Source organism: Archocentrus centrarchus, chromosome 13, assembly GCF_007364275.1.
Source record: "Archocentrus centrarchus isolate MPI-CPG fArcCen1 chromosome 13, fArcCen1, whole genome shotgun sequence".
NCBI classification, from domain to species: Eukaryota; Metazoa; Chordata; class Actinopteri; order Cichliformes; family Cichlidae; genus Archocentrus; species Archocentrus centrarchus.
The window spans coordinates 38931180-38958969 of record NC_044358.1 but is presented as its reverse complement, the minus strand read 5'-3'; the positions used below and the strand labels follow the sequence as shown (position 1 = coordinate 38958969).

At 41.5% G+C, this 27790-nt stretch overlaps 3 protein-coding genes across 5 annotated transcripts in view; all 3 read left to right on the top strand.

The window, feature by feature from the left end:
* Window positions 1-8195, top strand: part of sik3 (SIK family kinase 3) — a 35533-nt gene extending 27338 nt beyond the window's left edge. For all 3 annotated transcript variants that reach the window (XM_030743605.1, XM_030743606.1, XM_030743608.1), the window contains 10 exons: window positions 71-190; window positions 1033-1091; window positions 1262-1371; window positions 2626-2792; window positions 2926-3053; window positions 3784-4541; window positions 4731-4885; window positions 5533-5662; window positions 5744-5870; window positions 6955-8195. In XM_030743605.1, the coding sequence (XP_030599465.1) occupies window positions 71-190; window positions 1033-1091; window positions 1262-1371; window positions 2626-2792; window positions 2926-3053; window positions 3784-4541; window positions 4731-4885; window positions 5533-5662; window positions 5744-5865 (1749 nt within the window). In that variant the 3' untranslated portion in view covers window positions 5866-5870; window positions 6955-8195. The remainder of the gene's footprint in view (window positions 1-70; window positions 191-1032; window positions 1092-1261; window positions 1372-2625; window positions 2793-2925; window positions 3054-3783; window positions 4542-4730; window positions 4886-5532; window positions 5663-5743; window positions 5871-6954) is intronic.
* Window positions 8196-12944: 4749 nt separating this feature from the next.
* tmem25 (transmembrane protein 25) lies at window positions 12945-19354 on the top strand. Its single transcript, XM_030745038.1, has 9 exons — window positions 12945-13094; window positions 14405-14522; window positions 15581-15925; window positions 16017-16307; window positions 16544-16675; window positions 16792-16825; window positions 17117-17226; window positions 18651-18740; window positions 18859-19354. The coding sequence occupies exons 2-9, from the start codon at window positions 14444-14446 to the stop codon at window positions 18930-18932; spliced, it is 1155 nt and encodes a 384-aa protein (XP_030600898.1). The 5' UTR covers window positions 12945-13094; window positions 14405-14443; the 3' UTR covers window positions 18933-19354.
* Window positions 19355-20576: 1222 nt separating this feature from the next.
* LOC115790999 (T-cell surface glycoprotein CD3 gamma chain) lies at window positions 20577-24069 on the top strand. Its single transcript, XM_030745057.1, has 7 exons — window positions 20577-20651; window positions 20953-21025; window positions 21194-21214; window positions 21376-21594; window positions 21888-22037; window positions 23180-23235; window positions 23319-24069. The coding sequence occupies exons 2-7, from the start codon at window positions 20971-20973 to the stop codon at window positions 23373-23375; spliced, it is 558 nt and encodes a 185-aa protein (XP_030600917.1). The 5' UTR covers window positions 20577-20651; window positions 20953-20970; the 3' UTR covers window positions 23376-24069.
* Window positions 24070-27790: the final 3721 nt, after the last annotated feature.

Here is a 27790-nt window from a genome sequence, read left to right as displayed (position 1 = left end):
ATACTTGTAATTTTGTACCTTGTTAGCATGTGCATGAAATACATTGGGTGTGTGTCTGCATTTCCAATAGGAGTGTGAGCAGCTCCAGAAAATGTACGCTGCTCAGCAGGATGAGAAACTCCTGGAGCACACCCAGCAGCAGCATATCCTGTACCAGCAAGAGCAACAAATCCTCCACCAGCAAATCCAGGTATTTGAAGTTGGCAAGTAGCTCTCATAAAATTATAGCAAGCCAAAAAAAATGCACACACTGTCTGTTATGACTGCAAAGAGCAGCATGGTGTAACAGCAGCTCCTTTGATGCACAGTGGGTCGAACTTTAATAATATGAAGCATTGTCACCATACTTGGACTGCATTATGAAACCTTTAAACGAACCCGTTGTGCTCATTTCCAGCTCCACTTTCATATTCTTGGACTGTACTAGAGTAATTGCATGATTCACACAATATTTTTCTTATTCTGGGCCTTAGTGGAGAATCCATTCAGTTCTTCCACTGACTGAAACAAGCTGCTCTAGCCTCCTCACTCCCTCCCAACTGTCTTCTGATCAGCTGCTTCTTATAAACAGAAGATTTTAACAGCGGGGATTTCACTCACGACCAGAGTGGCTAAGATAACCACCATGCTACTCTCTTTGCCATCATGCAGAGCCAACAGTAGAAAGAAACTCTGATTGTTGATTCCCAGCAATTCTTCATTCATAAAAAGGGGAACTGTGTTTTGATTATTGCTGCAATGAGTGCATTATATACTGCAATCAGCTACTGCTACTTCCCCTGAGACAAAGGTTGCTGGTCTTTTTGAGGGAGATAAAGCTGTGTGAGATGAAGCTAGTTTATTGATTGGTTCACCTTAGGCTTGGGTAGACTGCATTGTAGCTTCTTCCTGCTTAATATGTTTTTTTGAGGCATGAGGCGTATATATTTGTGCATGTTAATGTTATTTCATGTTGTATAGTCCGCTTCATGTAGTCATAAATTTGTTATATACATGCTTTGAGAAGGCAAATGATTTCTTTTTTACCTGCAGGGTCTGTCTTTAGGCCATGGAGAAAGCCAGCCCAGTCACCTAACCCACCAGCTTCAGAGGTGCACACACACACACACACACACATGCACACACTACTCATCAGCTATTGAACAGTGAACAATGAACCTGATACTGTGGCGCAGCGCTATCGACTGAAGTGTTACATCACTGACGTATCTCTCTCTCTCTCTTCTCTTCTCTTCTCCTACTCCGTCTTGTCCTCCCTCAGGTTGCGTATTCAGCCCTCCAGCCCTCCGCCAACACAGCCCAACAACCACCTCTTCAGACAGCCCAATCAGAGTCCTCCGCCTGGCTCTGCAGGCCTAATGCAAGGGCACGGTTAGTAATACCACTGCTAGACAGCTTAAATGCTTTGTATATTGTAGATGATGCACCAGAAATGCAGTGATCATAATCAAACTGTAAATATAAAACTGGTCAATTCACAGCTCTTTTTCCCAACCACACATTTATTAGCGTGTCTGTGTTAACATAAATAAACCACAAAGAAAATCACAATGAACAACACATTGCTTCTCTGATTCCACACATGGTAGTTCACATCAAGCTTTTTCTGTTGGATGCATTGACATTATTTGTCTTATCCATTACACTATATTCCCCCCAAAAGCAATCCCAGCATCTTTTTGGCATTTACAAACTTCGAGTCACTGTGTGACAAAGCTACATGGCTAGACACAGTGAGCTATTGTTCCTTTGGCCTCTGCGCATTGAGTGCAAATTTTTGAAAAAAAAAAATTGCTATATACTATATATTTTTTATTATAATGATTCATAATAAATGTACTGTTAACCTTAACATATTGTAGTGTATTAGTTTGAACTAGTATTTACTGTCTGAGCATGATTTGCTGTAGAGTAAAAACTGATTTCCAAATCTTGGTTCCGTGCAAATAACTTCTGTGACCTGATTAACAGGCTGTAAACGGATTATAAAATTCTAATACGATGACTTCTCATAAACAGTCCTTTGTCAATATTATTGTAACAGGTGTTTTGGGGGTCTAGTAAGTGTCTCAGCTGTAGAAATTAAAAAAAAAAAAATTATTAAATTTATGTCTCACAAGAAGAGTTTAAATGTCAAGCCTTTATGTGCACACAGTTTAAATGTCACAACTAATACTTTATAAGAAGTTAACTTAAATGCTAAAGAGCAATTTTTTAAAAAAAATTGCTCTTTATTAGATTCTGGCTTTTGTTCTCTGTACAAAACCACTGACATTTTCATTTCAGTGTTCTGAATAATGCAATAGAAAGCATAGCTAATGCTGACTCAGTGAAAATGTTTTTTCAGGGACAGCAGGTGAGTAAACACCTCAGTCGTCAAGAACAAGATGATGTGATTAGTGTGGTGGGTTAACAGCTGTTTTTATTTACTCCTGTCATTAGTTGAGTTTCCGTTCACACAATAGTTGAAAAGTGGTTAGAAAAATTATTTCTTTACTTAAATTTTTTTTCCCCGCCTTTCGAAGCAAGCTGAAATGGAACGATGGGAAATTATGGAAATTTCTTGAAGTGAGAAATTGTCAAAGTTTTATATGGATTTTTGCTCTTGTGGTTCTTCTCTCTCAGGTCAGTCAGCAGTGCAGTACCAACACGGTGCTCCAGCCATGTACCAGGGCCAGAGTGGCAGCCCACCTTCCACAGGCCTTCCTCGAGTGTCTCTGCCAACCAATCCACAAGCAGCATCTGCCCGCCCTGCTGTCCCATTGGCACAGGGTGTACCTCAACAACAGCAGGTGACTGCAAAGAGCCAATCACGTGTATTTGTGTCTGCCGAGTCTGTGTCGTTTCAGAGGAGTGTAATATCTGACATTCATTCACATGAAGTGATACTACAGTCACTAATAAGCACTAACCTTTGTTGTACAGGTGACCATTCAGGTGCAGGAAGTGGAGCTGGGAGGTGGGGCACCGAGGCAGAGCAACTTTTTGCCCACGCCAGGCGCACACAGAGTCCTCGGGAAGCAGCTCAGCGCAGACAACGCCGAGTCGCACAGGTGACGCCCACATCCTGTCACCACAACCCCCCCCCCCCCCCCCCCCCCCCCCCCCCCCATGATGGCTGCCAGCAATACTAATGGACTATTTCTGTGTCCTCATCTTCAGCCTTGTAGATAGATTTTTGCTCTGTTACTCTGCATGAACTCACCACTCTCACTCTTTCACATCATTGTTTTTTTCTGTTTTGGTTCCTCACTGCATGGTTCTCATTTTTTTGTGTGTGTTTTACATTTCTTCCATATTCAATGATTTTCCTAAAATTGTATTTTGAAAGCACAGTTGCTCAGTCGAGAGACTTTATTCAGTCATAAGAATTATTATTACTTGGTTTTGAAATGTATTTAAAATGACTGTAAATCGTCTTTGCTGAGTGGACATTCACAACAAACTCTCCAGCTCAATGTATCTGGGTGAGTTTCTGCATGTCATCCTGTGATCCCTGACATCATTCCATAACTACCCCTTCTATCCAGGACTGCCTTCACTGAGTGAGCATGTTACAATCTTAAATTAAAAATCTTTTATTAAAAAGAATCCTTTGGGAATATTTTACACCTCTCAGTGAATACTTGAACCTGGAGCAGTGTGTGAAGTGTTTTCTAGTCTGTCTTTGTGGATCTTTATATAGATTGTTGGTGATGGATTTGCTATGTATACAGGGGATTGGGAGTGTGCTGTTTTTCAATGGCAGGTAGGTAATTACTCTGTGTGTTCCCCCCTGTTTAGCCGCAGCCTTGGCCGCTTCACATCGGGCTACGACCAGGCCCAGTTCAATCCCCACCTCTACTCTGGCGACGCTGCCTCACGGGGCACCTCAGGCGTGGTTGGGTCTTACAGCCCCTACCTGCAGGGAGCCTCCCTTAAAGTCCCCGGCCTGGAGGGTTACCAAAGTGGGGCTGTGGGGACCAGCAGCTATGGTGCCCCTTCCACACTACAGCAGGCCCTCCTCTCCCCAACTCCTTTGGACTACCGGCCCCCACAGCAGCACGTCACTCCCACCCTGCAGGGCCTCCTGTCCCCCCGCCACTCCTTAACAGGCCACGCAGATCCCAGACTGCCCCCACAAGACCTGGCTGCCCTGCTGAAGAGGCAGAGCCCCCGGCCGTGTCCGGCACCCCCAACACCACCCAGTGGTGCACCACAAGAGTATGGAGATATGTTGCTTCTCCGCCAGCTAGGCCAAGGAGAAAGCTTGGAACCACCGGTGCCTCAGGGTGCCTCTGGAGGGCAACACTACCACCACCTCCTCCAGATCAGACCCACAGAGGTCCAGCAGCAGCAGGCACCGTGCCCCAGCTTACCTCACTCGGAAAGCATGGAGGAGGATGAGGTACCAGCTAGCTACCATCACCCACACGAAGGTCTTCTTGCCAAGGCAGGAGACGGACATGAGCTCCTGGGGCCACCCCGAGGAGGCACCCCACCCTACAGCTCCCCTACACACAGGCATGGTGGCTACATAAGGACTGCCACAGGTAACAGAGGTGAGACCTTACACAGTTGTTTCAATATGTTCTCCAAAGATTTCAAAGAGTCCAGGTTCTCTCTTGGCTGAAAAAATTTTTTTCCCTTCACATTTATGTGTTTGTGTGTTGTTTTTTTTTTTTTTTTTTGGTGTGGGGTTTTTTAATTGTTAAATCTGCAGTGTATACATATTCAATATATTTTTTCAGAGTCTGAGCATGTGGAGTGCAGGCCTCAAGGACAAGCCATGGAGGTGCCTGATCACAATGATGTGGGCTATACGCGAGGTCCCCAGGGTGAGGTTTATAGATCCAGAGGACAGCTGCAGCGCCACCACACCATCCAGACATGTGATGATGCTTATGTGAGTCAAAGGCTGCTGCTAGCTTACCCACACTACACTGATCACCAAAGGTGTTTTCCAGTAGTAACATATATTTTGGATCAAGTTCCAAGTAGGTAAAAAATTCAAATAATTTGGTGTTAAATTACACCTTTTTTTTTTTTTTTATAAATAATTTTTACTGTGTTGAGTGCAATAAAAACCCACATAGAATAATATAATAGGGGATTTGGGCTATGCAGATTCAAGACTGAATTCAGATTTAGTAAAAAGTTATGGAGCTTCATCCCAACTTCTCACACTTGGAGGATAAAAATGACTCATCAAACTGGGTTTTTCGGGTGGACTCGGTGGAACAGTGCTGGCAGAAACAATCACACTTGAATGCCATTTTAATATTGGCTTGCTGTACTTTTGGGGGAGGGGGGCGGGGTATGAGATATTAGCTCATCTTCTCTGCCAGTGCAGTGCTGGAGAACACCCACTTAGCAGAACGAAGCAAGAAAGCGTATGTTTGTATGACTAAATGAACCAAGAAGTCAGAGGGCATCAACACACTGCAAGGATGCTCAAAACATCCAAATTCTGACTCACCGTTGCTGCTAGAAGCCATTTATTAAACATGATTAATTTTCCTGCCTCTAAGCTGTCCTTCATTTGCTGTGCAGGATCAGGCAGAGCCCATGTCTGGGATGAGCCTGTTGGCTGGGAAGGCACTAAGCTCCGCACGCATGTCGGACATTCTTAGCCAGACATCGCTGACAGGAAGCCAGCAGCTACACCAGCGGGAAGAATCAGGTCAGCATAAGACATTCAGTTACCTCAAACATAATATCCTTTTGTTTCCTCACAAGTTAAAGATGTTTGTTTCCCATGCAGTGTGCGATGTTGAAGGGGAACTCCATGCGGCAGCTTGCTATCCCTCCTCCTGCACCAGTGACATGCTCCTTAGCTACAAACCTCCTGACCTGCCGTACAGCATGGAGCAGGCTGGGGTCTAGCACAGGTACACACAGTGAATGTGTAGTAAAATGTTATTAACCGTCATGCAGAATACAGCTGCGAATTATTTATTTTTTTTTTTTTTTTTTCCTGTCATTTTAAAATCTGTGTAGCCTCAGACATCACCTCTTTGATCTCAAATTAGGGCCATTACATCAGCCTATAAGTTACACTCATTTTATGGTGCTTATGTTAGAATCAGTCAGTAAGTGCTTTTGCTCTGCCTTTTATGGTTTGCACAACATTTATAGCTGGTTTGTCGAGTTTGTCTGTTTATGTTCACTTTGCTGCTTATAAATAGATTTTTAATGATTGTGTATCAAGAGTTATAATGTACTTGCACCAATCAGATTTTGATTTTACAAAGAAAAATAAAACGGAATTGCAGTGGATTTTTTATTGTTTTAGGCCTTTAGCCAAATGATGAAGGCTTTCAATGTCAAACTTAAAAAAATGTAACAATTTGGGCATTACATGATGTACACAAGAGGGCCAAACCAGTCAAACTCAGACATTACAACTGGTAGAGAAATATTGATTTTAACTTAAACATGTCTATTAATTGGTCTACATAACATCACATTACAAAATAAACAAATCAGTTTTTTTTAAGTTGTATAGAATGAATATTTGATACCTTATGTGAGCTCTGATTATCTGTTCCTAAACATGAAATAGCAAATGATCTAAACACAGCATCAGGGAACCATTCAGCCTAAGCGCCAGTGCAAGTTTTGTATTTTTGACACAAGCTACAACTGTCAGGCCATTACTGGGTGTGGTAATTCATCCTTTTAAAATGGAACAAAGGTGAAAGCAAAAGAATTCCAAGTCTATAACGTGGATGATGCTCCAAAACACTGGAACCTACATCTCCCTTATTGCAACTCAGCTTTCACTGGATGCTCCCCAGGGTGCATCTGACAAGAAAACCATTCATCATATGTAAAAGCAGTGGGAAGTAGATGGTGTGACTATCAAATCATAGCATCCTACAGTGAAAACCAAGATAAGTGAATATAGATTTAGTCATATAGCAGCAGCAAAATGATTGAAAATATTGTTTGTTTTCCTTTGTCTTCCTGTAGGGAGAGGTGTATCCTGTGTCCATCGGTCCATATCAGCCATCCTGAGTTGTGTTGACTTGAGTTGAGCAGCATCATGCCAAACCATCGTCGTCTGCCCAAGCAGGGGCGCTGTGTGTCCATCTGTCTGTCTCCATCTGTCCCCTTGGGAGGGCAGTCTGCACGAGAGAGGGTGTGGGTGTGTGTGGTGGGTGGGTGTGCGTAGACAATAGAGGGATGAGGGTCTCAGGTGGGGCCTCTGGGTTCAAAGGTTGAAGTGCCAGCATTTTCTGCACAGACATCCAGCATTCATTCCCGCAGGTTGTCTCCTCCTCACAACTCCCATCGTGGGTAGACTGGGGCTCCACTCCCCCTCCACCCCCACCCCCGCCTCTTCCCCCTCTACAAACCTGGCCCGCGCCACTCACCCCACACCCACCTGCAGCCCTGACCCAAACCTCCCCTTTCTTCCCTTGGCATACTTCATTATGTGCCTCACTGGCCGATGCATTGATACAGTAATACTTGCAAGAACGTGGAGTTCAATGACACAAAGAAACGTCCACACTGCTGCCACAAACCCAAAGTATTCACATTAAGTGCGAACGTGTGTGTGTGTGTGTGTGTGTGTGTGTGTGTGTGTGTGTGTGCGTGTGCATGCATGTGTGTGACTGAATAAAAGGGGTGATGAAGTTCAGCCTGCTCCTTCCTCTCTCACATCCTCCTGCTGACCTGCAGCGGGTCATTCCGGAGTGGGCTGAAATCTCAGCGGCGGCCGCCCCTTATTCGGCCAGTCGGTGGGTGTTTTGGGTCAGGCTCCAACTGGGCAACAAAACCGCTCTATCCAAAGATGGAGCTCAGTGACATCGCACAGGACAAACCAGCTCTAATTGTTTCAATTTTTGTTCTTTTTCTGGCATTGATTTGTTTTATTTTTTTTTTTCATTTTATTTTATTTCTTATTTTAAAATTCATTTTTACAGCTAATGTCCATGTTGGCATTATGGTCAATATTGTTACTCTTATTGTTATTATTGTTTTCTGTAAAAGATGTTTTATTATGATGATTGTTATTATTATTATTATTATTATTAATATTATTATTAAAGGAAAACGGTTCTGTGTTGCAAGGAATACAACATTGTTCTTTGACTTAAGTAATTCAGCACTTTCGGTTCCAGCTTTCCTCTGTCTGCTTCCACTCTCCCTCACAGTTCCTCGCTCTCTCTCATACTGTCAGCCTGCTTTTCAGTCCCCCCACCAACACCCCCCCCCCCCCCCCCCCCCCCCCCCCCAACCCCTAACCTTCCCCACCTTGTTCTCTCCATCCTCCTTCCCCATGTCAGTGACAGTGTATTGCATTGTGGGTAGTTTTACCAGACATTTTGCTCCTTTCCTTGTACAGTGATGCCATGTATAGAACGCTATTGCAATTTCTGTATCTAAACTTTATTTTTTTTTTTTCCACTTCTTTTTTGTTTTTACATAATGTTGGTGAGGCTTTTTTCTTTTTTTTTCTTTTTTTTTTTTTTTAATATTGGTATTGTTTATCATTTGTATTTTTTGGATGTCTTTAAAAATGTTTTCTTCTTGTTTTATGAGATTTCTAGCCAAAAGAGGACAGAGAGAAGAGAGACGGTGCTCTTCCTGTGTCGTTAAAAACGATTGTTCTTATTTGTTTTAATGTTATTGTGATATCGAGACACTTGAATAAGAGGAGAGTAATTATTTTGTGTTGCTTTTTAAAGTATCATTTCAATTGATGTTGTGACTGTCATTCTCGTCGATGTTGGGGCCTGTTTTCTGTTAATGGGGTAGCTGTGGCGGGCTTTACAGGGTCAGGCTTTGGGTTTTGTCTGGGTTGGTTCGGGTGCTACAGAGACTTAATACTCTTTAAAAAAAAAAAAAAAAAAAAAAAAAAATGAGGGAATAACTTGTAAAATAGCTGACATATCATCCAAAAACATCACAAGTGTGGTCACAGACAAACCCACTTCTCTTTCTCCTTGTTGCTGCCCTACCACTCCGCTGTGATCCTCCCACCATCTTTTACTACGTCGGCTTCTGATCAGATGGCGCCTTACGAACTCGGCCTCTCCTCCCAAGCTAACATTGTTACTACCAAGGAGGACACTGCAGCTGCAGCTCACCCCTCTCCCTTCTTTTGGTTTTCTGTCTGGAAGGAACGGTGGGGGGAGGTGATGGCTGCACGAACAGTTGGATACACCTGGACACACCTCCAGACTGTAAAAAGGGAAACATTTAAGGAGGTTAACTGTAGGAATGAATGATTTGGATTATTCAAAAAAACAAAATAAAGGAAAGGTGTGGTCAGAGCTGGGCAGGGCATGCCCACCTTTACACAAGTCTCTCGAGGCGTGTGCCCTGCACCACACTGGGGGACCACAGCAGAGGACAGAACCTCCCTTTTCTTCCTCTTGTTTTTCAGATTTGGTTTATTGTTCTGTATCTATCTTTCCATAACACAATACTCAATATTGGGCCAGCAAGGGACTGTGGTGCAAAGAATCGAGCTCCACTTGTGTGCTTATGCAAGGGAGACATCACAGAACCTGGCTGCACGGTCGGCATATTGTACGCTATAGACACCTGAGAGCTGTAGATGGTGTCGTGCGGTGCTCGTGCTTTCCATTTGCAGCATGCCACTTCCTGTTTACCGGCATTCGCTTTTATTCAGGCTCATGGTTATTTCTTAGCAGCAAATCTCTAAAATGAATGTGAACAGGGAAGTTGATGTGCATGCCGTTCCTTCCAAACTGGTTTAATTGGGCAGAAGAAAACCTTCCAGTCCCGCTCGGGAGTTCCCTCCAGATCTCAGTCATTCCTCTTTCAGATCTGTCCTCCTGTTGTTGCTTTTGTTTTTTCTCATTGTTTACACCAAGCCAAAACCAAGAACTGAAGGAGAAAGGATTGAGTATGGGGAAAAAGGAAAGTAGTTGGAATGGAAGGCTTGTCTTTTGTCCCATGGCTGGATAGAAAGCTCCAGAAAGCTCTTGTTTGCATTGTTTTGAGCAGTTCTGGAGCTGTGCGTGGAGGTGGGGTAGCGCACGCACACTGGAAAGGGGAAAGTGCTGCATGTGATGCAGAAGTAATGGAGAGAGCTGCTTCCCACATCTGCCTGATCATAATGACCCTTCTCCCCTTCCTCACCTTTTCTTTCTGTATTAACTCTTCCACCCCTGATTCCTGTCTTCTCTCCATCCCAGCAAGCCAGCTCTCTGCTCCACTCCTGTTTCTTAGGTTCATTTTATTTTCTATTGTTTCTTTTTTTTTTTTTGTCTATTTTTTTTGTTGTTTTTCTTTTCTTTTCTGTTGAGTACAAAAATACTAAAGTGCAACAACAATTAAAAAGAATATCAACCAAACCGAGATGAATAAATAAATATATATAAATAAAGAAATAATTTAAAGAGCTTGCCTGCTGTGTCTTTATTGTACCTGCTGTACCCACTTTAGATTCTCTTTAGTCTTCAAATCTACACTAAACTTTTCAACATTCTTTCATCTTGCAGTTATTGAAGAAATTAGGCTCTTGAGAGAGAGAACCAAAGACTTATGTGGTTGTAGACTCCTGGCCTGATGAATGCCATGTGAAAATCTTGCAGAAGTCCATGGAGAGTTGTGTGGACTTGTTTGTTTATATCTTCATGGTGTTTACTTGTAGGTCCTCTGCTTTTTTTTTTTTTTTTTTAAAGCAGCTTTGTTTCTGGACTACATCATGAACTATGATGCTTGTAGACAACATTGTGATCTGTAGCAGATCTGTAGCAGAGAGACAGTTGTCAGTGGGGTGATGTGTGACAGCAGGATAGCAGCAAGAATGAAAAGGAAGGTTTACAAGATGTTGGAGAGATGAGGAAGAAGTTTCTAGACTACATCAAATGCCAGTTTGCCACAGGTGGACTCCATTCAACTTCTCAACTCAAGCACTAACTAATTACCTGAACAACAGCTAAAGCAAACAGGACGTGTCTGTCCATTTCCCGTCGTGTGTTTCTAGACTTTCACGCTTCTCCTCCAGTCTGTCATTGTTTTTGTTAAGTTAATTATGGCATTATGTTATCATTACTGCAATAACATTTTAAACTGAAAGAAAAATGCATTATAATGTCATGAACCTGACTTTTTAAAACTAGGAACTTTTATTGCAGAACAAGGCATGTGGCATAGACGGTATATAAAAGATGGATATACACCTGCCACTCTTGATTTTGAAGCTTCAGCAGTGTTTTGGTCATCTCCATGTCCATGTTTTCCTTTGCTTTCAGTTGAGGCTTAAATTTTGAGGCAGACTGACAAAAAGAGAAACTATATATATATATATATATATATATATATATATATATAATATATATATATATAGAGAGAGAGAGAGGTTTTTGTAGCAGACTGTAATTGTGTTATTTTCATGGCTGAATTTGGACATTTTAACACAGAGTACTTTGATTAACTCGCTTTTGAAGTCAGTCTCAGCTAGCGATTGGAGGAACTGCACTCTGGAGTTTGTCCCTTAGTTAATGGTCAATTTATGTGAGCAGATCCCCCTTACTGAAAAGGCTGAGCAAAGAAACCTGTCAAACAACAGAAAATAATTGTTTTTACACAGATAACAAAACACAATACATCACTGGGCATAAGACTGAGCTGTTTTTGATACTGGAGTGATGTCGTTACATGATCTTTCAGCTATTTCAGAATCATTATTTTTGAATTTCTTGTTATTTTCTGGCTGAAAGTTACTCCAATACTGAAAGATGCATAATCAGACGATGCAAGCTGATCCACAGCCTGACTTTAGTTGCAATGTGACAGCAAGTCATTTTAAATCTTGGAAAGTGCTCATGATGTCACATCACTGCAGCTGGGAAATGAACAGAAACTTATGGGTGCTGGCAGAGAGGGAACTATATAAGAGATGACTGATGACTGTGCAAAATGGTCCTTTGACAAGAAATGTAGCTTAAATTTGTCTGATTGATTACACTGGTGCTTTTTTGCACATTAGGTGAATGGTCTGTCTGTGTGCTTCACTAAACAGTCCTGTCAGCTGGGTGAGTGTAGAAGTGTGTATCAGTTTACACAGCTGTCTGTACACATGGAACTGTTCCGTTTAAAGTCATAAACTCTAGGTGTTTCCTAACCCTCTGCTGATGAAATCACACACATGATTGAAGTTGAGAAAAAGGGCCTCAGTATCTACTGTAGACGCACAGCTTTGCGAGAGAAAGACACGCAGAGAGGAACTTAGGAAAGCGTTTCCACTGAATGACTGACAGCTTTCATTTTTAGAGACTCAACAAAAATTATTTCTTTCCTGTGAGCAAGCCAGTTAAGAATTAGGCTAGTATGCCCTTAGGAGTAATGAATTCTCACTAAAAGGGTGACAAAATGGAAATATAGCCCTTTATTGTATCAGCTTGTTTCTCTTGTCTGTCTTGTGGCTGCAGTGCCCTGCACGCTGCAGCTCTGCTCTGTTCAGCTGCACTGCAGAGGAATAACTGAGCGCAGACTTGTGTACTGTGTCTGTGCTTGTAGAACATGGTTTTACTTTAACATGCCTGATGATGGATGGAGATGATGGACGACATGAAATGATATGCTTATCCCTCAGAACTGACAATTTACACCCTGTATTTGATGCTGCATCCTTGTCTCCTCCCCCACACCAGCGCTTTCTCTTTCTTCCCTCACGACTCTGTGCCCACTCTATTCTTCCTTACTATTCTTCTCTCTCTGCGTCCTTCATCCTTCCCTCTCCTCATCTGCTTGCTCCTGTTCTCCCGCCCTCCCTCCCCTCTCTTCTGTTCTCCCACCCTCCCTCCCCTCTCTTCTGTTCTCCTCTCCTTGGAGTGGCGACACCGTGACTGCCTGCGTCAGCCAGCCCATGCCAGCTAGTGAAAGCTGCTGCTGGAGGTTGCCGTACCCTGCAGAGATCCCTGTGTTTGTGTGCGTGTGTGTGTGTGTGTGTGTGTGTATGTGTGTAAGTGTATGAGTGCACGCAGATGGAAAAGCAACTGAGTCAGGGAGGGCTGCCTCTCATCTCTCCGCTGTCATCGCCATCCTTTCCTCTCCCTCTTCTCCTCCTCTGCTGCCATGGAGCTCCAGCAGGCTGAATCACAGCAGCATCTGCATAAAGGGCTGAGGTAATACTGTGTGTTATAGAGGACTTTTGCTGTGTATTTAAGTGCACACGGCTGCACTGCATGCAGCCTAAGAGTGCATAATGTGCGTGCATGTGTGTGTAGACCTACACTGTAATATATAGCCTTTTGCTGGCGATCAGATTGCCCTGATTGTCAGTGCAAAGCATTTCTTCCACCTGGCTGGAAAGAGATGTCAACTGCTATCATGCGCATATCATTTTCTTGGTTGTCCCCATATATAGAGAATTGTGTTTGCTTCCTACTTGGCTCAGTTCCTGCTTTCCTCCAGGTTTCTGCTCACAGATCACATGACCCATAGAGCAGGAAAGCAAAAACTAGATATCCTTCCTTCTCTGCTCTAGTGTCCCCTGAGCCAAGCAGCCTATGTGTGTTTTGTGTTGTAGTGATGGGATAGATTATACATATCTGATACATATCAGAGCTAGAGGCATGTCAGTACCTGTGTGACAATTCTTGTGTGCCCAGCTTCCTCTTCATTACACAGGATTGCATTTAAAGTTTCATTTCATTGGCTTTATCTTAAAAACACAAATCACAAATGAAAACCTCCACCTTTGCATGCCCCCCCCCCCTCCAGTGAAGCTATGCCACAGTCGCCTTCCTTACCCACAATGCAGTTTGACCACCAACAGCTGAAAGTCTGGCTGCATTATGCTTGAAGCTGTTAGAAGAGACAAGGAGCGTGCCACAGACTGAAGTGACATTGCTGGAGGCAATTATCAGACTTCTGACAGCTCCCTCTAGAGGCACAAAAAGCTTCCTGCAACTTTTGTGTAGAATCAGTGGAGCTTTTTCCTTAAAGCTGTTTTTTTTTCTTTCTTACACACTGCTGGCCTGAGGTTTTCCAGAGGTACACATGAGAATGGAAATACTCAGCCTGACTATACATTTAATTTTCTGCTCCTCTGTGCAAAGTCCAAGTGATGTTGAATTGCTCCCATATAATAAGAGTGACCAGTGTATTTGCAGCATTGGAGTGGGCAGCCAAAAGTGAGAAGTGTGTGCCACATATGAGAAATCCAATGTAACAAAATAACGGCTTGATTCTTGTGACTGTCCGAAGTTCATGAGTGAGAATGTCTAAGACACATCGCACTTCACAAAAACAATAGTCCCACGTTTTCTTCAATCGGACTCATCTTTTAAAATCAAAATGATTTTAATGGTTAGAGTTTACGATTCTCTTGGAATGATCCTTAGACACTATGCTACCATGTTCTGTTTCTCATTAATAATAATGTGCAGCATGTTCTTGACTAAAAGATTTATGTCATTTCTTGTCCGAGCAGGTAGCTGCGCGTGTGTGTGGGGTTCTCAGTCAGGTCATTATGGAGTGTGTGTGTCTGGGGAGGTGGATGTTGGGCTTTGCTGTCGTGTTCCTTCACACACTGGCCCTGTCCTGGACAGGTAAGAAACAATTCAAACAAACTGGACATCTCATTTCTTAATACCTGTTGTGCTAATTCTGATTCTGGTTCTAGTTATTTAATATTTTAAGTCTTTTTAGTAAATTTTGGCCATGCAATGAGCGTACACTCAGATCCACCCTCGCTGTTTGCATCCATCCATCCATCCATCCATTCACTTCTGCTTATCCTGGTCAGGGTCGCGGGGGGGCTGGAGCCTATCCCAGCTGTCATAGGGCGAGAGGCAGGGTACACCCTGAACAGGTCGCCAGCCTGTCACAGGGCAAACACAGAAAGACGAACAACCTTTCACACTCACATTCACACCTATGGGCAATTTAGATTAGCCAATTAACCTAACCCCAGTAAGTGCATGTCTTTGGAATGTGGGAGGAAACCGGAGTACCCGGAGGAAACCCACGCAAGCACGGGGAGAACATGCAAACTCCACACAGAGAGAGGGAGAGGTCGCTGTTTGCATCTGGTTTTAAAACAGCAACATGCTGATGGATTAAAGCTCATCTTGAGGCTTCATAGCAAGGCTTCACAAACCAATGGCTGACATCTCTACGATTATATTCATCAAATCTGACTGTGTCTGTGCCTCACAGCAGACCGTATCATTTGTCACTTAATAACAAATCTTCCAAAAGGCTCCGGCACTACAAACACGGCTGAGAGGAATTAGCAGAGGTGAGGCCTGGCTGACAGGTGCTGTCTACACCTGCTGGTGTTGGCACACCTGTCAAGCAAAGCAGCCACCAACTTTAAGCCTTAACACAATCCCAGTGGCTCATTCATTAAAAAAAACAACAAAAAAAACCAGAAACATAAATCATAAATAAAATTCACTGCTCTACTGATTGGCAGCCTAGTCTGTAGGGGTTAAATAGTGATTCTAGATTGGCCATAGGTGTGAATGTGAGCACGTCTGTGATATGCAGACAGACCATTTGTGACCCTGAACAGGATAAGCAGAAGAGAATGGATGGATGGATGGATGGATGGATATTTTTCCTACAAGGATCTAATATGTCAGTGCTACTCTTGTACCCACAGGTGCAATTGAGACCGCCCCTAAAATTGACGGACAGCACTGGGGAGGTGTGACACTGCAGGAGAACGTGACACACAGGTTCAACTGCCATTCAGACGGCTGGGATCCCCATGCGCCGCCCTTGCTGACCTGGTATTTGAATGGTGAGCAGCAGAAAGGTCCATCACCAAACCACGGCCGTCTGGTCATGACGTCACAAGAGGATTCTGAGGTCATGAGACCAGGGGCCAGTCACAACAGCACTTTCTCTTTGCGGGCCAGAAAGTGGGACAAGGAGCTGGTGTGTGTCGCATCAAACCCCACGACAGGGGAAAGCTACAATGCCACGGTCACACTCAATGTCCAGTGTGAGTCTGTGTGAAACTGTAAGTGGACCCATCTGTCTTCAGTTGATACAGTTGATGAAGTGCTGATTCGCTCCTCTTCTCTGTGTCCCAGTCCAGCCTGAAATCCTCAGGGTGAATGCCCACTACAGTGAAACCTCAGACCCGGGCCTCTCCCTGGTCCTCTTCGCCTTGGTACGGTCCAACCCACCTGCCACTATCACCTTTGTTGACCAGTCTGGCCAGCTGGTGGCTAATACCTCTGACTTCCTCATCCTGGACTCACGAAGTTACCCCTGGCTGACCAATCACACGCTGAGAGTCACACTCAGTAGCCTATCAGGGAATGTCTCGCTGAATGCCAGCAACAGTGTGGGAGCAGTGCAAAGCAACCTCACGCTGGCAGGTGAGCGAAGGCAGTCAGTGAAGTAAAAATCTACCATGCAGTGACTTTAGAAACTACACGAGTGAGGGGAAAAGTAACTCTATACAAAGATCACAAACTACAGTCATCAGGTCCTCCACAGCACGCATTTCTTGGCTGTAGTTTAATATTTACCCCACAATTATGAGATCAAACTAGAGAAAGTGGAAAAGCATGTGGAATTATTCCTTTAAAACTCTCCACTTTTCTGTCTCCAGAGTTCCTGCAGTCTCGTGTGGAGGTGCCCATGCTGGGAATAGTGACTGGAGGAGCCATGGCCTTCATGGCCCTCCTCATCCTCAGTCTGATAGTTCTCTGCCTCATGCAAAAAAATAAGAGCAAGTCCATCGGTGAGACTCAAGTGCGCTTGCATGCAGTGAGCAAAATGGCTGGAAAATTTGATTGTAGCATGAAATTGTAGCATATCCTTCAGCAGACTAACACACATCCCTGTATGATGTTACAGTTGAGCCAGTAGAGATTGTGATGACCAAGAAGAGGTAAGCATGGAAAGCAGACTTTTATCATTAGATGTTAGAGAGCAAGTAATGTAGAAATCTAGGCAATCACTCCTATTTTTCGTAAATCTCTTACTTTTTATTGACACCACACCAACACCATCTCTGTGTTCCAGCACGCCCATGTTTCACATCTCATCCAATAATTTCCACCACAGCGCATTAGAGGACTGAAAACACCATTGAAAGCATTTCTCTGCTCTTAAGAACACTTTACACACATCCTGCAGATCAATACCACCTCTAATCCAAGTTTGATATCTTTCCACACAGTGAGTCGGCCAGCCTGAAGACAGAGAAAGCTGATAAGACCCATATCCCCAGAGAGAACATGTCCCTGCCGTCAAACATGCAGCTCAACGACCTCAGCACTTTAAGGAAAGGTAACTTTCCCACAGTCTAACCAAGCCTGATAACCAACTGATAACACTAACAGTTTAAGGGTACAACACTTTAATAAATCGCTCACTTATATCTGTACTGTTAACCTGAATCAAGGCTCTTATAATAAGGTACAGAGAAGCTTTGATGTAAACAACAGCACAGACAATTTACTTTCCCCAACTTATTCAGTCCATAATTTGGGTATGGAGACACCACTGCCCTGCTCCTTAGTGATTTGATCCATGCATGTAGTTAGAAATGGGCTGGCCTGTTGCAGTTCAAATAACATTTAGTATTAATACACAGGATTTACGGCATTTAAAAAAATGGAAAAATTAACAATAGAAATCTCAGACTGTTTGCTGTGAATGCGCCTGATGCAATTACAAGCCATAAATCAAAACTACAAGTCCAAAAATGTTTGTCTTCTTGTAAAGGAGACTCCATGAATTAGAGCTGCTAGAAGTGCTAAACAGTTTTCAGGAGTATGTTTTGTTGCTTCTTGCTCACAGTTAGAGAGGATTGCTACCACAAATTCACTTCCAAGAATGTGTCCGATAAAGTTGTTTGTCTGGGTTTCCAGATAGTTGCCCGTGTACCAGTCACTCTGGTTCTCCGCCAGAACAGTCACTTGTTTATCTGTTAATAAAGCAACCAGGAGATCGGTATTAATGTCAGTGAGCCAGCTATCTTTATCTAGACTTTTAGTTTTTTTGTGTGCATGAAAGTGTGTGTGCTCCAGACACACACACACACACACACACACACACACACACACACACACACACACACACACACACACACACACACACGTGCACGCACACACACATAAACAAAATCAAAAGTTTTAAAAAACGCGAAGCTTGCTTTCATGATGGATCTTTAAAGTTATTTTTATGGGTTAAATCATTTTTCAGTTAAGCTGTTATTTTGATTATTTAATCAATTCTGTCATGTAGCTAAATCAGCTGTTTAAACTAGCCACTGCCTGACCAGGAAGTAGTCCAAGACCCACAAAAGCTAAAAAAAAAAAATTGTGTTGTTAAATGTTGCTTTATTACACACTGATTTTGAAGGGTTAAATATGGAATTTTTCAGCTCAGCCACATTAGCCATTTCTCTTGTATTTAGCCTGTTAGCAACAGCCAGGGTGTGAGAGCTGTATCAGTACACCATCCATCCATCCAGCTAGCCAGCCATCCAACCATCTTCTTAACCACTTATTGCAACCTATCCCAGCTGTTACTGAGTGAGAGGGTGGGATACACCTTGGTTTGGTGGCCATTCCATCAATGGGCATGAATGCTCATATTTAACGTAAAAAAAAAAAAAAATCTCCCCACAGCTTTCCCTCAACCAAATCACAATAACATCTCCCTACATTCTACTGCATCCTCCATCTTTCCTGTATCACTTTCTGCAGCCCGAGAGGCCGCCCAGCAGAACAGTGTGGGAGAGGAGAAGAAAGAGGAAGACGAGGAGGAGGATTTATCTTTAGCCTATGCTGCCAGAGGTCAGGGAAATACTCTCTGATCTTGTTGTGTTCCCACTTTTTTGAATACTTTAAAATACATTTTTGTATGGAGGAACATCGGTGAAGGTTTTTCTTTCTTTCCCCCTATGGTTGCCAGGTTTTGCCAGATATCCGATGGTGGGCTACATCTATAAGGTCAACAGCACAAGCAGTGAGGAGATCTGGCTCTGATGGCCCTGGAAATGACACACATACTGTGCGTGCATGCAGCCTTCTTCAAAGCAGTGCAGCCGCCCCAGAGGAAACCCAGAGCAACTGCCACTCAACCAACAACTCAGGCTGGACTGGGTCGAACAGGATCCGGGATCTTGTGTGTCTTCGGACCACATCGACAGTCCTCCATTTCTCTGGCTCTAACATGAACACGAGTTTCATGTCCACACAAGAAAACTGTCTGTGTATTTGTTACCAAGTGCTCGGGTGTTTACACTGCTGACGTGCTGTCTCAACAGTATGAGCTCCAAATAAAAAGGCTCATATTTCGGTATGTTTTGACATGAATTCCTATAACCACATGCTCATAATGTCCTCCTCTGTGTTGCATCACTGGAATGCATTAAATGTTCTATGCTAACGCTGATATTTGTATAAGATGGTGCATAAAAACAGAATATGTATTTGGTCATGGAAATGTAAGATGCCATGTACTGTATATTTGTATGCATATGTATATGTGTATAAAAAAAAAGGATGTCTAATAAAGATAATATGGAGACTGTATGGATAAAAATGCTTGATAATGCCGTATTTTCAATAAGCACTCACCAGGGGGCGCCGTGGAGCGGTTTAAGGAGGAGGGTGATGTGTATTTTTGTCATAGTTCTAGCAATAAGTTTTGTGTGATGGGGAAGGCACTGTTGCATTGGTGAAAAAGTAACTAGGTACTCTCCTTTCTTTCTTTTTTGTTGCAATAGCAGGTGCAGGAGAAGGATAATGTAGCTCTTTAGGTTTGACTGTGTGTGTGTGTGTGTGTGTGTGTGTGCCAGGTGTTAGCTCTGGGTCACAGGTTGTTGTGGCTTTTCATCAAACAGGAAGCCAAGTTGTGTTGTGGGAGCATCTATTTGCTCTCTCTGCTTCTTCTTCTCCTGTGTACAGTGAAACAGTCTCTCTCTCTCTCTCTCTCTCACACACACACACACACACACACACACATACACACACACACACACACACACACACACACACACAGAAGGGATAGAAAACATTTGCAACACACATGGAACAAAATATTCATCTGAACACACACGGTTGTGTTTGTGCCTTTTTATTTTTTACCAGATGGAGCTGCTCACCACCAGCACACACACACACACACACACACACACACACACACACACACACACACACACACACACACACACACACACACACACACACACACACATCCCGAGTATACACCAAGTAGCAATTACTGTCAACAGGCTGATCAGTCATTCCTGTAAGGCGGATTTTTCTTCTCTGGCTGGTTTTCATGTTTTTTGTAAGATGTGAACGCTGCCATGACAAAATAATGTGGGTGGGGGAAAAAAAGAGTTTCAGTACCCATTACATTTACATTTTATTATATGTACCAAGAACATATAGTGAGCATGTTACTACAATGTTCCTACAAATGTACCAATAACTACACTTTAAAAAGCCTTCATTGCAAATTGAAATCTTGCACGTTTTGCCCAAAAACATAATAAACATAATCAGCTACATGCATTTAAACATGGGAGAGTAAAAGTCAGGCTTCTCCAGGTGTAGGAATCAACAAAGCCTGCTCAGACAGAAAATAAACCAATCACATTCACTTCCTTTTCGTGCACACGCACAGACAGACCGCGGCACTTCGACAGACAGAGAGTGGATGCTTGGCAGCCGAGACACGCAGCGCTTCATTTCGTGGTCTGTACTTTTATTTCAAAGTTGATATTATATTTTATGCTCTGGTTCAGCCCAGGCTCTGTTTGTTGAGTCATTTAGAGTTAATAATGTGTAAAGTGTAATTTCTGGGATTAAAATCAGCTGAGCCTGTAGTCAGAGTTTGCACCATTGGTTAACTAAAATGATTTCCTAAATGTTGCATTTCATCATCCATTATCTGTCACAGTGAGTCCAATAAATGGTTGACGTGAAGCAGAAAATGGCGTACTTCCTGTTCTTTAGTTTGCTCGCAGTGAACTCAAGTGTTTCCTTCTGTTGGCAGAACTCAGAGGGGTGAACAATGAAAAGCCACTCAGCTTTGCCCACCTGTTTGCTGCTGATTTGGACCTTCGCAGGTAGGCCTGCCGCACTATTTTTTTCCCTCAGTGACGAGAAATAAAAATGATTTTAAGCATCATAATTCACCGATGGGGTTTTAATGTTAACTTTTACTGTCACACAGGTGCATGTTGGTTTTATTTATGGGAAATATTCTCATATTTCTCTCCAAATTTCTCTTGCAGTGTTTGTCAGCTGTAAGGACGGTAAGAAGACTGCTTCAATCTTTACATGGGACTGTGTAGTATTGTAGACGTGTGTGGGGTTATATGAAATATGTGGTAATGTACAATTAACAGTTCATTAAAAGCACCTGCTGCAGGTTTATGATGTTTAATTTCAATCTTTTTTGTTTCTTACACCCCAGATCCACCCCAGATATTAGTGAGCGAGCTTGCTGAAGGAATTAAACTGATTTGTCCTACTGGCTATTGGATTGATCAACAAAATATAACTGAACTACAATTGTCATACAGCGATAGCAACACAAATGAGTATGAATGCATTAAGAAGCCGACTGAGTCCACGACTGATTCCACAGCTGCTGACGTTCCAGAATCACTGAAAATCTTCGTGAAGTTTCGCAGTAAGTTCTGTAGGAAAAATTGTGTTTGTGAACTGTGATGAAAATGCTTCTGTTTTCCATATTATTATTTGCAGTATGCATACATTAAAAAAACAAACAAACAAAAAAAACAAACAATCCCCCCCAAAAAACCATGTTTTACTTGGCTTGATTCTTTATAATAATGTTCAGGACGTAGCCTACAGTGTTGCTTAAAGGTAATCACCATAACAAAACTGAGTGAATCTTATAAAAATGTCAAATTGTCAGCATTCCTGTGATTGTATATAGTGATTGCATGTCTGTGTTTCCAGCCTGTGACAACTGCATAGAGCTTGATGCAGCTTCCATATCAGGCATGATAATAGGAGATGTTGTGGCCACCATTGTGGTAGGAGTGGGTATCTATCTCATTGCTTCTCATGCTCGGACCGGCCCTGTCACCTCTACCAAGAAGAGTAAAAGTAAAGACTACATATCTATCTTTAACTGTGAAATACATTTGTTTTTAACACCTTTAAAATGTAATTATATAAGACAAATAAAAATGTCTAACCTTATGAAACTATCAGGGCTTATCAGTCTGAATGAGTTGATCATGTATATTATCATCTGTTGTGCGTTTGCTGAAGTAATCTGCTAATAGTGAAGGATATAACACAGAAGGATTACCAGGCTGTGATGACTGTCCTGTCCACAAAGAGGACAAAAACCACCACTTGAATAGCAATTTTTTTAATTTAATGATTCCATAATCTTTAGTTATTATTTAATGAACGAGAGTGAATATGCAGATATCACCAGAAGCTGGTCGGGATTCCCTCTGTACTAATTTTTTATTTTGTGTCTTTTTCAGTTTGGATTTTCTCTAAATACAGTTTCAGGTCTCTTAGCGGGTTGGATCACAGTGCCACGAATAAATTAAGCCAATAAGTTTTCCTAAATGCATATTTAGGATCATTTATTGGCTGGGTGATTCTGCAGATGCTACATAAGAAAAATAATTTACACTATGCTTTTTTTTTGCATATTATTTCTTGCATCAAAAGGATCCAATGTGGCGATTATAACTAGGTCCTTTAAAAAATGCTCTACTGTCAGACGCGGATACCCTACTGCTAAATATATCAAATGTATTAAACTCTGAACTTCTAATGCAACATAAAAATGACTGTCAGACCATAAAATTAATTAAAATTATTAGTTTTATTTTTGGCTTTGTTTAAACTCTACATCAAACCAAGTGTAAAAACAATGCGCTGCTGTCATAGATTTGGCTACATGTTTACCAGTAAATGTTTTCAAGTTTCTTCTCATCAAACTCTTTGTTAGCGAATAATTTCTCTAAGATAATGTTGTGTTGTTATTTTAATCAGCTCACCACACTGGGCACAAGGATTTTGTCGTCACTGGTAGAAGAGAATAGATATTAGTGACTCAGCTACAATTCAGAATTATTCAAAATTAAATTATTAAGTTAAAACCCATAACCACTTAAACAATGTGTAAAAAAATTTTAACCTGATATTATTATTAATAATAATATTATTGATAATTCAAATAGTCATCATCAGGTTTGTTTTCATGATAATTCATGTGTCCTCAGGCTCCGACAGACAGCATCTGGTTTCTGAAGGCAGAGGAACCAATGACCATTACCAGGTAAGCTGAAACATGAAGGCCCATAACAGAGGTCATTAGACTGATACAGTAAACAGCAACAAATGACACCTTTTCTTCAACAGCCTCTGAGGATGAGAGCTGGCCAGAGAGATGTATATGATGAACTCCAGAGAAACTAGACGGGAGGAAGCTCACAGAGGTCTGCAGCTGGAAGCTAAAGCTCCATGAGTCCTCATATCTGAAACATCTGCAGGAGGGAAAAATCACCTGTTTCCAGTCTGACTTTGCCTTTGCCCATCTCTAATGAAAAGCTTCTTCTAGCTTTATTTTCATCATTCTTGTAAGATGATGCTTTACACTCAGTGTTTCAGATGTTGTCGTGATCTAGATAAAAAGTTGAATTGTGATGTTTTTCTTATTAAGAACTGAGACTGTGTTTTCATGCTGTTGCTAACTGTGCAAACTTGTCTAGTACTTTTCTTTAGTACAGTTTTAAGGTACCTGCTTTGTTATACAAACGATATACTTCAGAGCGTAATGCTGTGCTTTTTAGTACCCTATATTGTAACATATGATAATATAAATAATTCTGTGACTGTATGCTTTTGCAGAGATTGTAGTGACTCTCTTGCTAAACTCGTGCATTTGTAGTTTGATCATAGCTCATTTGCCAAAAAAAATTACACAATAGATAAAGTTATAGATTCATTTGACTGATGACTTTATTGTTATTATTTGTATTATTTCTAAATTTTAATTGAAATCCTTATTAACATTTTCAGATTGTTATTGTGAAGTAAAAATCTTCTTTGTAAATGTTAAAAAAAACACACATAAAAAGGCTTATAAAATAAATAAAGTGCTGTTAAACCAGCTGTTTTGTGGTTTTGTTTCAAAGGCCTGTTTTTATCAGTTAATGTTTACTCATGCAGACGGTTCATGCAACAAGTATGAAGCATCGGCAGGTCAAATTTAGCTACATGTCAAATCATTTATAACTAAACACCGTGGGCTTGCCCAGTATATAAAAGTCAATCATTTTAATGTATTGTGACATTAAAACACAAATTTAACAATATTACAAACACTAAAAACTCATCCAGAGCACTTCAAGACACATAACTCTAACAGTTTTATATGTTCCTGAAAAAAAAAAAAAACATTAAAGAGTGCCTCATTCACGACTACACAATCCCCTTTAAAAGCTGTTCTTGAGTTATGCACACAGGGAATTTATTAATGGGATTCCCTCAAACACAAAAAGCTGTTTCTTATAATTGGCTTTTATGTAAGGACACCTAACAGGAACCCTCAGGTCACTGAGCACCTGAGGAACCTGCAGGTGTAGCCATTTATAGAGACGTTTAAGGGCAGCAAATTTAGTGAAATAATTAGCATGTGACATATTTAATTTCTTAAGCAAATGACGCCGCTTGCTGCCAAGCTGTTACACAATAACTGCGTCTTAAATAAGACCACAGAGTGCATGAAGTGAGCGGCGCTGTTAGACTAATGACACAGTGGCCGCCAGCCCGGCGCAGAAATCTTTCAGTATTCATCCAACAGTTTTCAAATTTCAAATAAACTGATTTATACAACAGCAAAAGAACCAGAATGTGTACAGTCTGAGTTCTCATCATCATCATCATCATCATCATTATTATTATTAATAATATTTTGAGTAGCAGGGGTAACTGCACTGCACTCTTGATGCTCTGCCGATGCTTTGGTCAATTGGAAACAAAAACTAAAAACTGAGCTTTAGGTTTGCCGGTTAACACAGCCAAAAATCTAACCAAACTTTGATGTAATGATCCCATTATGAACACATTATCAGTGTATTTCATGCAGCTGACCAACAGGTGTGATTTGGAGTAAGCAGCATTTATGAGGATCTTAATTTCCTTGATCAGATGTAAAGCTGTTCCTTGGAAACAGTCATTTCATAAATTGTGTACCACAGAGCCAGGCTTGAAGTCCCCCCTGCTGCACAACCTGGAGTGCTAGATGTGACAGTGGCACTTTAATGTCTGTTGCCAGGCCTGAACTTCACCATGCTCCATCATGCTCCTCTTTCCTTTTGAAAGGGCTTCTTATAGCCACAAAATAATAAACTACCATACATGTAAAGTTACCACTATGCTCTCTCTCACCCCGAGATTGCTCTCTCCATGAATGAGTGTATGTTCCAGGGGGGTGGGGTGGGACAAAGTTTAATCTGTGTTTGGTGGGTGATTTTATTTATTTAACCTTTATTAATACAGGCAGTCCCATTGAGACTCGGTGTCTCATTTGCAAGAGAGAGCGACCTGTGTCAGGCATAAAAAAATTTACGGCAATAAAATAGAAACAATAAAACAGTGAATGAAATGGTTTGTAGGTCTTTTAAAGGCTATGACTGAAATGAATTGAGAGAGCTGCAAATCCTTCTGTGATGTAGTCCATGAAGACGGGGCAGAAAAGGAAAATTCCCTCCTTCCGAACTCCGTATGAACCGCTGGAATAAACCATATAATAAAGTTCTGACAAATAGAAAGGGGTGAACCAGAAAAAAAAGCACAAAGATCTATCTATCTATCTATCTATCTATCTATCTATCTATCTATCTATCTATCTATCTATCTATCTATCTATCTATCTATCTATCTATCTATATGTTTATATATATATATGTGTGTTTATATATAATGGTATTATCTCATAAAAAGCCCATAGTTGGTGCTCTGGTGAGTGAAATCCTGGTATTTTATGAACTTCACACAATAAGCAGGTGAGTGTGTCTGTGTGTTGCACTCGTACAGTTTATGGATGCACTTTGGTAACCAAGCTTGCTAGCATTAGCACTCCACCCTCTCTTCTAAATATGGTCACCAGCAGAGTTGCAACTAAACACTAACATCAAGTCCACAAACCAATGGCTGATGTCATGGTGGCTGCATCCATTTTTTGTATACTGGTTATGGTGTGATGCAAAACCACAGAGTAGAAGTGCTACCTGAAAAACTCAGAGAGAAAGTCTACTTGAAGTTTTCACCAACAATATAATTTTATTTTCCTTTTTTGCCTCCATTGTGAGCTCTGAGGCTTTAGACCTGAATGCTGAGAGTTTGAACAATGCTGATGAATGAACAGTTTGCAGCATTAAATACTAAATGATTGCTAATGAGTCTAGACGCATGATCTAAGTCTGCTTTTGCAGCTCTGCCATTTATCATACTTAAAAGTAAGACAGAGAAATGTTACCTTAGAAACCTCTTACATAAATGGCTTTTTAATCTGTGTTTAAATAATAAACACATTAGTGTTTACTGAGGATGAATGAATAAATGAATCCTCAGATTTAATGTGTAACCCAGGAAAAAACAGTGACCAGTAAAAATGATCCTTAATTCAATCCTGCAATCCTACTGCACTCTGTAAGGAATTCAGATTCAGATTAAGCATTCAGTTTGCTTAATTAAGTGAATGATGACACTAAAATGCTTCATTACAAGAAAAACGCCCTGGAGGAAAATCTAAAAGTAGAATGACCACTTAGTTGCATTATTTATGTCCATTTTAATATTATTATTATTTTTTAACATTTTAACAGCTAACACATTAATATGCAGTGTTTAGTTAGTCAGTCAGAGTTTAATTCTTAGTAATGCATTTTTAATAAACTTTACATATTTTATATGAAATGAAATATAATAGGAATAACTTGTAATTAAAGGCATGAAATAAAAGTATTGGAGTGAAAAGAAGTAGAAGCAGGTGAAAATTTAAGAACAGTGCTTGAATCAATGTACCACTGTTAATGATCACCATATTACATAATAATAACAAAGGGTTATTATACAATAATAACCCTTTGTTATTATAATAACAAATAATAATAATATGTACTATAGTGTCAGTCAAAGGTTTCATATTAATGTGGCGTTGCATGAAACTTATAATTACTTACATTTTTACACTGAAGACAAAATTACACAACAGGGGCAAAGAGAAAAGCAGAAAGAAAGGTTAAGAAAACAGAAAGGCTAAAATAGCAACAGAGACACGCTGCAGGAAATACAGAAGTCGAGGAGGAGAGAAACTCGAGCTGATTTCAGAGGAGGCCTCCCCATGTCAGAGAATCTGAAAGCTTTGATAGCAGCTCGTCTTCTTCCTCACTCTGCTGTGACAAAGCTACAAACTACAGTTTCTACCAGAGCTGAGAAACAGAAAAGAGATCAAACAATGGAGCTTTAGACAGCTCGGCTCACAAACACAAACCTGATCTACCCACACACACACACGCATGCACACGCAGGCACGCGCACACACGCACGCAACCAACTTCTGACTCAGGGCATGCTCACACACCTTGAAGCACGTGCTCACCCAACACGAATGTGTGCGCCTGTGCACGGGCGATCCCTCAAACTAACAGATGAGCAGATGTAGGTCTGTGTGTGGGTTTGACAGAAGAACACATCCCCCTCTTATTCTCTTTGCTTCTTTCTCTCACAAATATACAGCAGATGTAAATGAAGATAACTGAGCACTAAGAGTGGGAGTGTTTCCACTAAACACTACTCTTCTGAGATGCACACAGTGTAACAGATTT

Excerpts from the sequence above, each read along its gene's own strand:
- LOC115790999 (XM_030745057.1), top strand. The coding sequence starts at position 20,971 with ATGAAAAGCCACTCAGCTTTGCCCACCTGTTTGCTGCTGATTTGGACC. Across the intron at positions 21,215-21,375 it reads GTTTGTCAGCTGTAAGGACG|ATCCACCCCAGATATTAGTG; the intron begins GTAAGAAGACTG and ends CTTACACCCCAG. Across the intron at positions 22,038-23,179 it reads CTCTACCAAGAAGAGTAAAA|GCTCCGACAGACAGCATCTG; the intron begins GTAAAGACTACA and ends ATGTGTCCTCAG.
- tmem25 (XM_030745038.1), top strand. The coding sequence starts at position 14,444 with ATGGAGTGTGTGTGTCTGGGGAGGTGGATGTTGGGCTTTGCTGTCGTG. Across the intron at positions 14,523-15,580 it reads ACTGGCCCTGTCCTGGACAG|GTGCAATTGAGACCGCCCCT; the intron begins GTAAGAAACAAT and ends TTGTACCCACAG. Across the intron at positions 17,227-18,650 it reads CCTCAGCACTTTAAGGAAAG|CCCGAGAGGCCGCCCAGCAG; the intron begins GTAACTTTCCCA and ends CACTTTCTGCAG.